The sequence below is a fragment of the Paramormyrops kingsleyae genome, chromosome 12 (genome assembly GCF_048594095.1).
Source record: "Paramormyrops kingsleyae isolate MSU_618 chromosome 12, PKINGS_0.4, whole genome shotgun sequence".
Lineage (NCBI taxonomy): Eukaryota > Metazoa > Chordata > Actinopteri > Osteoglossiformes > Mormyridae > Paramormyrops > Paramormyrops kingsleyae.
The window spans coordinates 29,166,675-29,181,636 of NC_132808.1; the positions used below are offsets into that span (position 1 = coordinate 29,166,675).

Here is a 14,962-nt window from a genome sequence, read left to right on the forward strand (position 1 = left end):
GCACAAGATTAAAAAAATCACCTTATGGGACTTCAGGGCCTCCGTAGTCTTCTCTGCCTCATTTCCACGTCCCGTCAGTAATATCAAAGCTAAACTTCCATAATGTGGTACTCAGGTAATCGACGGGCCAGATGCAATAGTTTGGTGATTACAACTCTGGCCACTAGGGGGAGGCACGAGTTCGTCTGACAGTCTGGCTAAAAAAAACAAAGCAGTACTTGGGAAGCGCATTTCGTTTTGAAGAGGTTTTTATTACCATATTTGCATAATACAGTATTCCGGAAGTGCCATACATTGCGTGTTTAAATTCACAGTTTGAGATGACAACATGTCATTACTGTTACACTGTCAACCAATGAGTCAACTGGAAATATAATTCAGAGAATTCAATACGAAGTTAATATACTTGCCTAATATTTGTGATATAAAATATGTAAAATAATGCATTAAAATACCAACAATGACCCTTTCAGTCAAGTCATTAGATAAAAAAAAAACCTTGCAGTATGTGTTTTAGTAACTGAAAAATATACCATTCAGACTGATCCGACAGTGCTGGGAGCTACAGAAAACCGTGGTATTTCTACAGAACTTCTAGAACCAATCAGAACCTACCAGATACTTCCAGATACAGATGCTTCTGGATAAAATGCTTCAACATTGCAACTTTGCATAAAATGCAGCGTAAAGTGCAAAGTCAGATTTATGGTCAGCAGATTTGAGTTTAAGAACAAGCAGCAACCACGACGCTTGACAGGACGCGTGGGGCGAAGCCACGTCGCCGCCCCGTCAGTCAAACCATGACCTCTTTTAGGATAACAATGCCCAGCTGCAGGTCAAAGCCGTCCATCCTTGGTCTACCGGTACGTGGAGACGTGGAACCCCCAAACCCAGATCCCACTTACCCTGCATCATCATGTCACAGTTTACATCCAGTGTTTTGTTTGTTGCTAAGACACATTTGTGTATATTCAAAGAAACACTATTAAGAACAATATATTTATTGCAGGCCTGTCAATTAAATGCAAATTTAGACTGCAAAATTTTGCTGCCAAATGCAAAATATCCCTCAACCTGGCTTAAAGGAGACGTTTAATCATGAGAGCTTTGGCTAAAAATTACCATGATGGTCACTGACAATCATACAGGTCACTCAAAAATACAATGAGCAAGCATCATTGGGACATGATAACAGCCTAGTCAATGGAAAACATATTCTACATAGTGTATAACTTTCGGTTCAGGTCCGGACTAATGGTCTAGGATTTACTGACGGACTAAGTACTGGTTCAACCATATCTTTAATATTCATCTTTCACCAATTGCAGAATCTCAGATTCTAACACTCTTCACTGGCACATAATCAACTAGTTATCAAATTCATAAATTGGTCACAGATCTTCTGCTGCACTTATATTGTTATTAAAGTATGTTTGTTAAAGAATCACAGAGGAATTTTGTTCAAATTAATTTTGAGCCACTTAATTGCACTTAACTGCCAACTGTGTCCCCGTCATCGCATTTGACGTATAACGGACATGTGCACTCACTCTGTGTGGCTCTTCCGCCAGAGCTCCCAGTGAGCGTAAATGGGAAAAGAAAGCACATAAATGTGTGAGAGTTTGTAAACATGCTTAAGACCAGTAAGACGGATTAGTGGGCATGTCAGATTATGAGGTTGTGTGATAAAACTGACAAGTATTCCCTTGCCATGTATTTAGCAAGTGGGAGTTGTACTTACAGAAAAATGTTCTGAAGGCAGAAGGAAAAACGATTGGTTCAAAGAGATAACCAATCAGATTGTAGAGGAGGTGGGTCCAAGCAACTAGAGTAGGCGGGACCTACGAATAAGATGTTTACAATTTGATTGGTTATCTCTCTGAACCAATCATTTTTCGTTCTGTTCTTAGAACATTTCTGTTGTGTAAGTAAAACTCCCACGAGCGTGTATTTATACTAAACCCATGTGGTTTAAGCAGCAGGAAAAATGAATGGCCCAGAAAATGTTAATAATATGAAAAACTATTTACTAAACCATGTTGAAAAAACCCTGAAAGAAAAACACATTTACATACAATGGTAAAAAAAATAATTCACATTTTATGGGTCTAAGATTACAAATGGTAAATACCGTGCAAGTGCAGCAAATATTTTTTTCTCCTAAGTGTTGGTCCAGTACGGTATCTTGGCAGTGCCATGTTTACCAGGGCAGAAGAGGTTCAGTACCTAACTGAAAAGGCACTATAGCAGGCCTCCTTCTAGGACTCAAACCTATAACTTTCAGGTTGTTGTGTATGTCAGCTGATACCAGAATAGGACCAGACTACCAGCCAAGCTCTGCAGCTATTCCAGGCCCACGTCACTGCGGGAGTGTTGCGCGCTGCATCGGCGCATTTGTTCTGTTCATTCAGAGCGGATGCAGCGCTCACGCTCGCTGGCGAAATTCGAGGCGGGGCCCGCAGTGGTGGGCTCACACCAGCAGGTGGCGCTTCTTGTGCAGCGCCAGGTGGTCGGAGCGGGAGAAGCTGCGCTCGCAGTCGGGGCACTGGAAGGGCTTGTCGCCGGTGTGCTTCCGCATGTGCCGGGTCAGCTCGTCCGAACGGGCAAACTTCCAGATGCAGCCTTCCCACATGCAGTGGTAGGGTTTCTCACCTGCGGAGCAGAGAGTTCGTGAGGCAACGTTCACAGTGACGAGAAAGCTGGGGGGGGGTCAGCTTACTGCCATTCCGCCTCTTTTCACTTGTTCTCTACATAAACAGCCCCCCCCCCAGCCCTGTTTCATTCTGATCCCTTACTCTCTGAATAGTCTTGTTTGATTTCTGTTTGATGCCTTCACCTCCCATTCCCTGACAGTCCTACACAAGGGGACCCCCCCCCCTCACTTCCTGTAACGTTGTCATTCCCAAACTCCGTGTCACGTCACGATCGCCGTGGTGTGACTGACCGGTGTGCGTCCGCCGGTGCGCCTTCAGGTGAGAGCTCTTGGTGTAGACCTTGCCGCAGCCCTCGTAGTCGCAGTGGTGACGTTTCTTCCTTCCGGGGGTTTCCTCGTGGATTGTGGGAGTCTTGGTGCTACGAGTGAACGGGAAGGGACTGTGCACCCTGGGGAGACTACAGTGGGGGGGGGGGGTGGGTATTTCAGAATCAGACACTAGGTGGCAGCAGTGATTCTTTAAGCACAGCACAGGGTTACAGGTGGTTTGGAGATTACAACTGACAGGAAGAAGCAGCAAAGATTTTGGGACAATCCCAGAATACCGCCCTCCCCCACAGGGGGGGGTGTTTCCCAAAACTCAAACCACATGTTTGGTTTGTGGCCCCTGATTGGCCACAAACAGAGAGATGATACAGAGATATAGAGATGGCAGCCTTTTACTGAACATTCCTCTTCATTAAATTTCATTGCCCATTTGCATTGTATTTTTACATGTCTCAATGCTCAATATGTCATATTTAAATGTCTTTTTTAGACAAAGGGTTTCTGGCATCTCTGGGGGCGGCAGGTTAGCAGAAATCTCTCGTCAGTAGGTGGTGGACAGGTACAGGCCTGTCCTGGACAATTTGGCTCTTCTGTGGCAAATACCTCCAGTGTCAACAACATCACAAGACGCAGGAAGCACCTAAGTTGCAGCCACTGATGAAGATGGTTGTGTGTTTTGCGATCCCTCGCCCTCATCTAACTAGGGGATCTGGGAAAATCGGTTAATAATGTCTGTAGCCGGACTAACTCGCACCCCCCAGCAAACGGGACGAGATAGAAACAGTATCTGCGGCCCATCTGAGCAGGGGGTCACGGTCCACATGGCGTCGATGGAGTCGCACTGCGTCAGAGTCGTCCGGGGGTGTGAGGGAAGGGCGATGCGGTTTCACTCACTTCTTGTTGTCGATGGCTGAGGCCGCCATGATCTCAGAGCACATGGTGTCTTCACAGGGCTTCTGAGGCTTCTCATTGGCCGGCTCCGGTCTCAGGGACTTTGTCTGTAGTCCTTGGGGGTGACTAGGCGGCGAGTACGGGTCACGCTCTACTGCAGAACCAAGATATTTCCGTCCGATTAAAACACACACAATTACACACTTGAATTTACTACTTTACGTCATATTTCTTCCCCCAAGTAATATGCAACGGTAACATTTTATTGAGTTGGGCATTTAATGAATTGATTCATGTTCCTGAGTGTATCAGAGAAGCCATCTGGGATTTCAGGACGAGTTTGCCTCAAGTGATGTCCTCCCAGGCTCCAAACGACGCTGATAACGGCATTTTCCCTTATCAGTGCTTGCTATCTCTAAGCTCTGACAGCTGGCAATAAACTTTGTGAACAAATAGCCAAGAGTTCAAGACGTTTTACTGGCCTTGAGCAACAAAATGCTGAGGAATGCTTTCTCATTTCGGGACGCTGCGCATTTATTAAGATGTATTTATATCTCTAAGTTTTGGCATGAATGGACAACGGAATGTTTAACTGGTTTAATGTACCCCGTTGCACTATTTTTTACTGTCTTGCCTTGCATTGTACTGTTGTTTGTCCTGTATCTCGCCGCCTGACCCGCGTCGCGCCGCCTGTCCCGCGTCGCGCCGCCTGACCCGCGTCGCGCCGCCTGTCCCGTTTCGCGTCGCCTGTCCCGTGTCGCGCCGCCTGTCCCGTTTCGCGTCGCCTGTCCCGTGTCGCGCCGCCTGTCCCGTGTCTCGCCGCCTGTCCCGTGTCTCGCCGCCTGTCCCGTGTCGCGCCGCCTGTCCCGTGTCTCGCCGCCTGTCCCGTGTCGCGCCGCCTGTCCCGTGTCTCGCCGCCTGTCCCGTGTCGCGCCGCCTGTCCCGTGTCGCGCCGCCTGTCCCGTTTCGCGCCGCCTGTCCCGTGTCGCGCCGCCTGTCCCGTGTCGCGCCGCCTGTCCCGTTTCGCGCCACCTGTCCCGTGTCGCGCCGCCTGTCCCGTGTCGCAGTGTCTGGCCAGTATCACACTGTTTGTTCTATATTGTCTGCAACTGTGGCATAAGAATTTCAGTGTGTTCCTCCAAACATGTGACAATAAAACTTGTAATAATGTAAATAATAGTAAGGAGGAATATAGTCTTTATGCTAAAAGACACAGGTCAGTGGTTGTAGTTATGAAATGAAACCAGCCCCTGAGATGGATCACAAAGGGGCAGAGGCAGTGCCACGCACCTGGCTTGTGGGGCATGATGCCGTTCATCTCGGGAGAGACCGGGACTGGCATCACGATGTTGGACAGCAGCGGGATCATGGAGGGGGGGATGCCCGGCAGCAGCTGGGTGAGGACCGTGGGGTAGCAGAGGGGCATGCTGGGATAGTGGGACCATGGGCGGAGCCCAGCATCTGGCATGGGGGGAGACGGCAGGCTGGGAGCAGCATAGATGGGGGTGTGGGGGCTGGCAGAGAGGCTCCTCTGTCCCACCGAGAGGTCCAAGGGGTCCAGCTGCGGGTCAGGGCTGCCGGGGGGGGTCACATTGCCCCTGAAGTTGGGGTAGAAGTCAGCAGGGATGTGCTTGGTTTGCAGGGGGGAGACCTTGTTCGGGGGGATCATCGGAAATGACTGGAACATCAGCTGATGGAAAGGAGCCGGGGGTGGGAGACAAGGGAGGGGTCATCTAGGTTCATGGTGAGCAGTTACATGTAATTAAGGCTCGTTTCAGTGACATGCTAATTTTATTTCCTGGTGCCACATTAGTCTGATCTTAGTCATGTGTTTGTCGTCCGTTCAGGCATTTTTCTTCATTATTTCATCACACCTCTTTTGTTTTTGTTTCTCCTAGATGATCCGTTTATCGGAATCCTATTTTTGTCAGGGACAGTCCGGCCCCCGCCGTCCCCGACATGCCCACCCCCCTCTGTAGCTGAGGCTAACGAGAGGCCAAGGTGACCCCACACCCCTCGTCACTCACCGAGTCCATAGCGCCGCCACCGATCACGGAGTAGTCATACATGAGCATGTTCGCCGGGTGGGGGGGGGCCTGCAGGAGGGAGGGCACACCTACAGATGCTCTTTCTGGGGGAAGACATGGCGCAAACCAGTTAAACGCTGATCAAATCGGCGTAAATCTCAGAATGCTCATTTCTACAGACAAGTTAACATGTCTTTAAAACCATAATTTTGCAAAAAAAACACACATTATCATAGTATTCATCCTCATTTTGGTTATTCATGTTTATTTAATATCACTGGAAAGATCTGAAGACTCTGACTTAAATCTAACAGGAAGATTACACCAGTCACCCTACATTAAGCTTTGCATACAGACATATTTTCTTTGCTCTAATCTTAACTGGTTCCCACACAGTTTCCAGTTTTGGCCTTATCAGGGGTGGTAATCCCAGGTGAATGGAGTCCTTTTGAGAGCCTTAGACCAATGTTCCCCAACCCAGCCCTCGGGGAACCTCGGACAGTCCACGTTTTTGGTCCCTCCCTGCTCCCAGCCAATCAGAAACACCGAATACCTAGTACAGGTGTGCTGGGAGCTGAGAGAAAGCAAAAACATGGACTGTCCGGGGTTCCCCGAGGACTGGGTCGAGAAACACTGCCTTAGACCACGCTCTGCCTCAAATATTCCTGCTAGTCAGTAAAATGAGCTGTGTATAGAGTTACAGAACATTAAAACTTCAGAGGTACATAATGCTATCTTAGGATAAGAGCTCAAAACTGAATTTTTCTTCATCAGTGTCCACTGGAAAATGGCCTCGTGATGACAGTGACCTGCATAACTGCACAGGTTTGCACAGCCACCTTGCTGAGTGATTCACAGCCAGCAGTTATGTGACACACATTCAGGAAGCGGTCCCTCTAGAGTAAACACGGCTGTGTGTTTCCAGCGATCCACCCCCATAATTATCTGGAATTTCACGAGTACCCGGCTTCGAGCGTACAAGCCAATCAGAAGGGTCCGTGTTCTAGCTGTCTATCAATGCACTTCCAAGGTGCCCGGGGGCTCTTCAGTTTCACTCAAAGCACAGACCCTGATATTAACCTGCCCAAGGCCGCCTCATTCATTCTAAATTCCTCCGGCTGGAGATCTACGTTTTATCTGGTCTTAAAACTTATCTTTTTAACAGAGCTTTTCGGGTCGAATTAATTTTGTAGCACTTTGAGATTTGCTTTCAAATATAAAGTGCTTTATAAATTAAATGTATTATTATTTGCTCAGTGGACACTTTTATCCGAAATTGTAACTGGGGGTTAAGGGTCTTGCACAGATGCCCAACACTGACATCACATTAACAACCCTAGGATTTGAACCTGGAACCTTCCGGTCACAGACATCCTAACCCGCTGAGTCAGACGGCGCCCCTCACGAGGCTATAGCACATTGTTTCTTCCCATCCCTAACCTCACGCCATAACAGACCTGCTTGCTTTTTTTGGGCGGTGGGGAGAGGGCAAAGGTCACGCTACTTAATAATTAACAAATTAAGGAATAATCTCGGAACACACACAAGCCCTATGGAGGTGAGCGATGTTTCGGTAAGGGAGAGGTGGGCAGCAGCTAGCTCTCAGCTAATGCCCGAGACCGTCACCCGGCCCACTAACGGAAGATCTAACGTACATGCAGGAAAAAACATACGGCAAGATGAATCCAGCCACAGACGGCGAGTGACTGCTGTGTTATGTAATTGCTGGCTTGTTCTTTTTTTTAAAGATACTGTACTGTGTTAAATTTACATAAATCTTTCTGGAACACTAAAGTGTACATTTACTAATAGTGACTAATTAAATCATACACTGTTTATTTCTTAACATTTAACATGGTGTGATTGAGTATATGAAATGACAAACAGTTCAGTTTGGCTTGACACTCGGCAGCTGAGTGAACGTAACTGACGCTTTAAACTAACCCCCCCCCCCCCCCCCCCCGAAACACAAGCAACAGGGAGGCTGACAGCTAATGAGCTCGACTCATGAGATGCGTGGCAAGGAACTTTATACAAAACTAATTTTATGAGGGAAATCACTCTAAGCAATAAAACATACAGTAATACAGATACTCCTCATTCAACGACCTACATGTTTAACGACCGACTCTCCGGCCTGTCAGCATCGTGCGCGGTACGAGGCAAAGGTGACATTAAAACACTATCTAAAGACGGCTGACACAGACCCCCTACCAGTACAGTCTGCCTGAAATATCGACAAGGGGCGGCTCCTCGCTTATCGACCAGTTCGCTTGACGACCGGGTCCCAGGAACGGAACTGGGCCGTTAAGTGAGGATTGTCTATAATAAAAAAGACGTCCTGCACTTACTCCACTCCTCATATAACTAAAATATATATCTGCAGTCGTCTACATATTTAGAATCCCAGGAGGAAATTCATGTGCGTGCAGTAGCACGGTAAGTAAAGCAGAGAACAACATACATATAGGGCAAAACAATACAACTAATTAAATATAATTAATAAAAAAAAGTAATGTAATAAATAAAACTATCTCAGGGCGTGTGTCGCGTCACATACGGGTGAGACATGAAAAGGTACAATTTTAATAACTTGTATGTGTGTGGTGGGGGGGGGGGGTCCCTGCTGATACATGATAATGCAGCACTGTAGGTAACTGCAAAGTATGATGCATCCCCCCCCCCCCCAACACACACACACACCCCACCCTGCCAGTCCCACCCACACTGGGACAGGAAGTGCCTGGCATGAGCACAGAGGAACACCAGCCCCGAAACAGGAGCTCAGGAAACTCCACCAAGCCCGGAGGAGGGGGGGGGGGGTGAGGCTGCAGGAGGACTGGGCTCTGTACCAACTGATATCTGTGTATATGGAAGGTTCTGGCTGCCTTTCTAACATACAGGGCACACACACACACACACACACAAACACTGACTGGAGAAATACAGTGACCTTTCCCATTCCCTATAACTGCTTATTGGTGGGTCCTCTCTATACTGCACCTACTGTACAAGTGCTCACAGGCTAATCTGACATAACTTGATGATGCCCAGGAGAACACTGGGGTCAAAGGGTTAAGATGACGTTTGAACTTTGACCCCATGGTACAGCCGCACTGCCGACACATACGAAGCACACGACACCGTCTGAATGCGACCCCACTACTGAAAAGCGATCTAAGATGAGTTTGCAGAGTAGGCTGCCTTCATTAGGCTGGAAGACGACAACCACCCCCTCCTTCGATACTCTATAGTAGAATAGTGGAAAAACCTAGCGTTTTTGGCATTACTCTTTAAAAATTACTACAGGAATATTAGCGGTAATGTTTACAAACATTCAAAGACTGTTTACAAATATCACACACACTAATCAACTGGAGTAACTGGAATAAAGTTTTACAATCTCTAAAAATCGGAAGTGTTCCCAAAATTTTGGCCACAGTGGACCTGACTTGCAGCCCGCCGTTTTATACTGTAGCTACCGCACCCCCGACAAAACCAAAGCCGGCTTTTTAGACACAAGAACTTTTATCTAAAACTGACAGGAATGTCTACAGCCGTTTGAAGAGATTTTATCAATTACACAGAAACATGCGGATCCCTCCAAGGAAATACGATTATCGTTCACAAACGAATAATCTTAACACAACGTAACATTTCATTCCAGTGGTTTTTTTCAGCATGTCACCCCGTTCAGGATAAGCGGCTACGAGATTGAGTGATCAATTTTTTCTGCGGAGGCTGTTTTTAAAAATCCTGAAGCCCACATGCAAATACATATACTGTATTACAGTATTAAAACGAAGCCATGGCAATAGGATATATAGAGACCATTAAAATAATTACGAAAAAATGAACGTGCTTTTAAATGTTTAACTAAACGATGTAGCCTAATTTACAGTTAATATTATGCATTTACAACACATTAAAACAATTCACATTAATTAAATCCCTCTGTTTTGTATACTTGCCCGATTTTGACTGTACTGTTTACAATGCATTTCTAGCATCTGCATAACGTTTGTGTATGGAATTAATGAAGTCGCCAGTAATGTACCTTAACTAATAATTTGTTATATATTTTCTCTCATCGAAACAAACTGACGCTTGTACCCTGTGCTGCGCATTTTAAGGCCGCCAGGTGTTCTGTCATAAAATCCTACCTATGCGCATATGCAGTTCCACTGTTTTGGGATTAGGGTTAGGTTTTAGGGGTTAGGGTTAGGATTTTAGGCGGTTTTGGGGGGTTAGGGTTAGGGTAAGAGTTAGGGATAGGGCTATCGATTAGCACTACGGTAGCATAACTCGACAAAGTAGTGTTTTGTCGATATATGCTGCCTTGTCGAAAAATGCTACCGTAGTGCTAATCGATAACCCTAACTCTTACCCTAACCCTAACCCCCCAAAACCCCTAAAACCTTTACCTTAACCCTAACCCCAACCCCTAAAACCTAACCCTAATCCCAAAACGCTGGAACTGCACATGCGCAGAAAGGCTCGATAGCACGTCTCGATAGGTAGTATTTTATGACAGAACACCGGCCCCTAACGGGACCCCATATGCGCTACATGCCCAAGAGAGACATGCGGGGGGCTTTCCGTAAGGACCCTTTTCCTTAATCTTTCCAACTCATCTCCACAAAGACAAGGAAAAGTTATCAGCGGAGACAAGACACTCTTGCACTCAGTTACCTTTGCTCTGCATCAATACAGTCGACATTAATTGCACATAAACTCTTCCGAGAAAATACTCTCAAATATTATATTATGTAATTTTTCGTGTATATAACAGTCATTAAATCATTAAACCTAACCGAGCACCATGATCATGCGACTAACAAATACGTATAATTTAACACAGCTTGTATTCCTAAATTCCAAAGAAACATAGGCAATCACGTTGCCGCTTACCGCAAAAGATGCAAGCGTCAATAACGATAAAATTCCCTCTAAAAAAATCCTTTGCTTTAGTAAATCACGAAAAATCTGTTTATAGACGTCCGTGAAAACAGCACGAAAAAGCAGCCTGCACGCACTGCCAAAGATAGCTACCTGTCAAAGTTAAGCCAAAAAGATGTTACTTTAAGCGTGCCGATCACGTGATTACATAATACGAGGGGCGGGGCTGGGCGGGGACGCAGACCCCTCCCACAGAGGGTGGGGCCCGGAGGTGGGGTGCGAAGTGCAAGGGGACCGTAAAATGGCATGAGCGGCGACACCCCGCACCCCAGCCCTCCCCGCGTCGGCAGCCGGCGGGGCGCTGTCTATGTGGACCTGGCGCACTGCCTTAGATTGTGCGCATGTGTTTCCGCAACTTTACCTTCTTTTCCCTCAAAAAGAAGACGGGGGTGGGGGCATAATATGAAAGGACACCCTGAAAAGAGAAATGTTTAATAGCGTTACCCTTCCAACCCGAGGATGCTGGTTTTCCTCCTAATTAAGTTTAATTGAAATACACGGCGCAGCATATGTCACTTAACATCAAGCGTTCCTTATAGACTTGGCTGAGCGGTTTCATTTCTTAAAATAAGAGGAAGCTCCGTTATTAAAAGATACGCTCTCGTGAATTTTTAATGGAACAATATAAATAACGGCAAGCATTCGTTCAATTAATCGGCAAGAAAAGCATAATTCAAAAAGGACAGCACCGGGGGAGGGCGATTACACACAGGAGCCGATTGAGGAGCTTTACCTTCTTTTATTAGCATTACACAATGGAAAATAAATACAGAGCTGTCAACACTCTGTTACAGATAATGCAGGCACACGGAAGCGGAATACCACACCCCTTTCCAGCGAAGACGGTAAAACTGGTAAACAGTCCAACCCTCGCCTAACCGTCCCATGAAAAGAAACAATGCGGCAAGAAATGACTTACTAAATTTATGTCGTGGCGAAAAAACAGTGACACGCCTTAGCATTATTCTTCAGTGCGTAAGATGTACAACAATAGCTTGCTCTGGGGTAATACAACTTGATCCCTTTTCATTCTACACAATCAAACACTATTGTTTTTTTTTCCTCTGATAAACCCACTACGGATTTTCATATAATTTCATTCGTTATCATTCATATATTATAACATATCCAGGGTGCGTATTGTTAAAATGGGACGTTAAAATTTGATTTCTGGAAAAATCATCTCAGTGTCTTGAATCCCTACTTGATACCATCTAAATACATGAATGCCCCTTGAACGTTATATATAGAAGAGAAAATAAAGTATTACCAAACACACATAGTTTAAAGTTTAACTGTCCCATTTTGCCAGGTGTCCCGTTTTCGCAATACTCGCCCTACCTCATTCACTTTGTATACATGCGCTGCATTCTATACATGACCGTATAATAACCGTATTGGCATTTCTGCGGGTGCGGTCTGTTTATGTTTTAAGACGCAAAATCAACACCTTCTGTAGCAGTTCAATACAAAGAGAAAAACAAACCACGTAGCCATCTGAAATGCAGCTAGTTCAGTTTACACTATTTAAATTTTGACCATAGCATTAGTCTGATTCCGCCCAGGATCCTCACGAGCAGAGCTGGCTCTGAGTGTTAGTTAATGTATCTGTGAAAACAAAACTAGTGAACACACAACCAACTATAGGGAGAAAACCACAGATGCTTAACTTAAAATTTACTGGCCCATCCAATCAGATGTGTGCGATATAGGCATTGATTAGCGTAAATTGCACAGGACACTGCGTGCTTGATCATAGCGTTAATTTAAACCTATACCTATACTTGGTGTAGAGTCGCGACTGAGCTGGCATGGTAAACATTGGGTCCCGTAGCATTAAAGGTCGCGAAACACTGCTCCGGCTCTGTACTGCCGTCAGTATTTAACATTCGCGCGTGTCTGTTCGTTATTTTCATGCCACTTAATGTCGCATGCGTGAAAACACGTCATTTAAAGGATGTCCGTACAATACTTCCGTGAAAGCAGCTGTTATACCAGTATTTTATGGCCCCGCTGCCTGCTCCCTTTGCCATCGACGTTCTGGTCCCAAGTCCAGTAGTCGCAGCTCTTACTTCTTCGCTGGCAGCTGAGGATCTCAAAGTTTCAGTCATTATTTATCTCAATTTTATGCCGCATGCAATTTGTTTTTCAAAGTGATCCACAGAAGTACAGGTTGGGCATCTTAGGTTACGGTACAGCTGATGAACATTGTTTCCGGTATATGGGCAGACTAGGAATGAATGCCCTGTCCTTAAAGATCACGCCCCCTACTGCTCAGCTTCTTGTACTCACATCTGTGTATCTGTAATGAGCTACCTTTTTCTTCTCTTACAGTGAGTAGATGTCAGCCCTGATTCACACTTGCCTTCACCCAACCCTCTTGGCCTGAGCTCAAACGGTCTCACCCTGCATAAAGTGTAATCTGTGCCGTGTGACATGTTTCTCTCTACACCTGAACTCAGATTTCAATTAAATCTAATTAAATCCTGTGTCACTACTGACCAACAGCTGCTAATGACAAAATGGGCCGCAAGGTATTATGTTGTAGTTATATCCATGTGAAACAAATATGAGGGATATATTTCAAACACTTTTATTTAGTACTGGGAAAACAGGGTGTGACACCCAACCCAAACACCGGGATGTATACAGTACTGATGAATAAAAGAATTAACATTCGCAGAGAAACAAAACCTCACAACACAGGAAATCTCAGGCCATGTGTGACTGCCAGTGACGAGGTACAACAAAACTACACTGGTTTAGAATATATCCTTGATGATTTCCGTTTACATTTTGCATATTTAGCAGGAGCTTTTGTGTAGAGCGATGTAAAAGTGAGGCAAAAGGCACCTTACAGAGACGCGTGCCATGAGGGAGTCGGCCAGGCGTAATTACAGCTAGGCGGAGCTTCTTCTCAATGCCCAAGTGTCAGCAGGATTGGAGCAGGAGCTGCAGAACATCTGCCAAACAAAGCAAGAAACTAATCAGACTATTCAAAGACCAGAAGTGCAAGTCAGGCGGTATAAACTCTACCATACACCTGAAGATCTTTAACTCCTGTGCAGTAACATCACACTATGGACCTTTTTCACATGCAATAAATGTAAATATTTATATTTGTACCACTAATACTATTGTATTTATTACTATTTGGCTGCAATCGCTTGTAACTATTTTTCTATATTTTTCTAGAAGTGAATGTTTGTTTTAAACTATACTGCAGTTCACGGGACCCGGGTACCTAATTTCGTTCCCTGACATGCTATCCCATGTTCTCAGTATGACAATAAACGTTCTTGAATCTTGGATCTTAAATAAGAACATTCAGGGAGCACAGATACATCAGACTAGGAAAGGGGTTCATGGAACTGAAGGCCCTTGATCATGATTAACCCAAATCATCCTCAGCCTAAAAAATTATCCTGAATTGATGAGAGACCCAAGCTATGAGTGACATGTTTGGGTTTGCTTGTAAGCCAGAGGTGTTCGTAAGGGATGCAAGTACAACCAGCTTATAAATGTGTTGTTGCTAATACTTGTGTATTAGCATGATATTGACAAGAAATTATTTCAGAAGATTTTTTTCCCTAATAAGAGACCTGTGCTTCTGGATCATGCTGACATGTGGTTGATGAGAAGAGGAGCAGAGGCTGATAGGAGTAGCTATGTGGTTTTGCAGGCCGTGTGTGTGTGTGTGTGTGTGTGAGAGAGAGAGAGAAGATGTTTTGGCATCTCCACTGCTAGGTCTCCCCCTAAGGGCGTCTCACACAGAGGGCCAGCGGAACAGGGATGGGCCAGGTGTCTGGGTGTGGAGCTCAGGAGAAGGTGCTTCACCATTCCCATGTCGTGCTGTTTGTTATGCGGCGTCTCCATGAGGACGCCGGCAGCGACGCGCCGAAATTCATCTCAGGCGCATTTATTGTCTGTGGTTGAGTAGTTGATTCCAACGACACACCCAGTATCAGCATCAAGGCACACAAAGGATAGATTATACGAACAAAATCAATTTATTATAATTGAATTAATTAATTATAGACCACTTAGGTCTCTCTCCCTGGTCTATATAGTTTGCTCTTGGCATTAAAGATCTGCATTATTTTTA

General features: G+C 45.5%; 1 protein-coding gene across 1 annotated transcript; it reads right to left on the bottom strand.

The window, feature by feature from the left end:
* Positions 1-230: 230 nt before the first annotated feature.
* LOC111832908 (Krueppel-like factor 3) lies at positions 231-10,981 on the bottom strand. The gene is made up of 6 exons (XM_023790684.2): positions 10,810-10,981; positions 5,899-6,002; positions 5,162-5,561; positions 3,875-4,025; positions 2,945-3,111; positions 231-2,652 (listed from the first exon to the last, which is right to left on the bottom strand). The coding sequence occupies exons 2-6, from the start codon at positions 5,944-5,946 to the stop codon at positions 2,471-2,473; spliced, it is 948 nt and encodes a 315-aa protein (XP_023646452.1). The 5' UTR covers positions 5,947-6,002; positions 10,810-10,981; the 3' UTR covers positions 231-2,470.
* Positions 10,982-14,962: the final 3,981 nt, after the last annotated feature.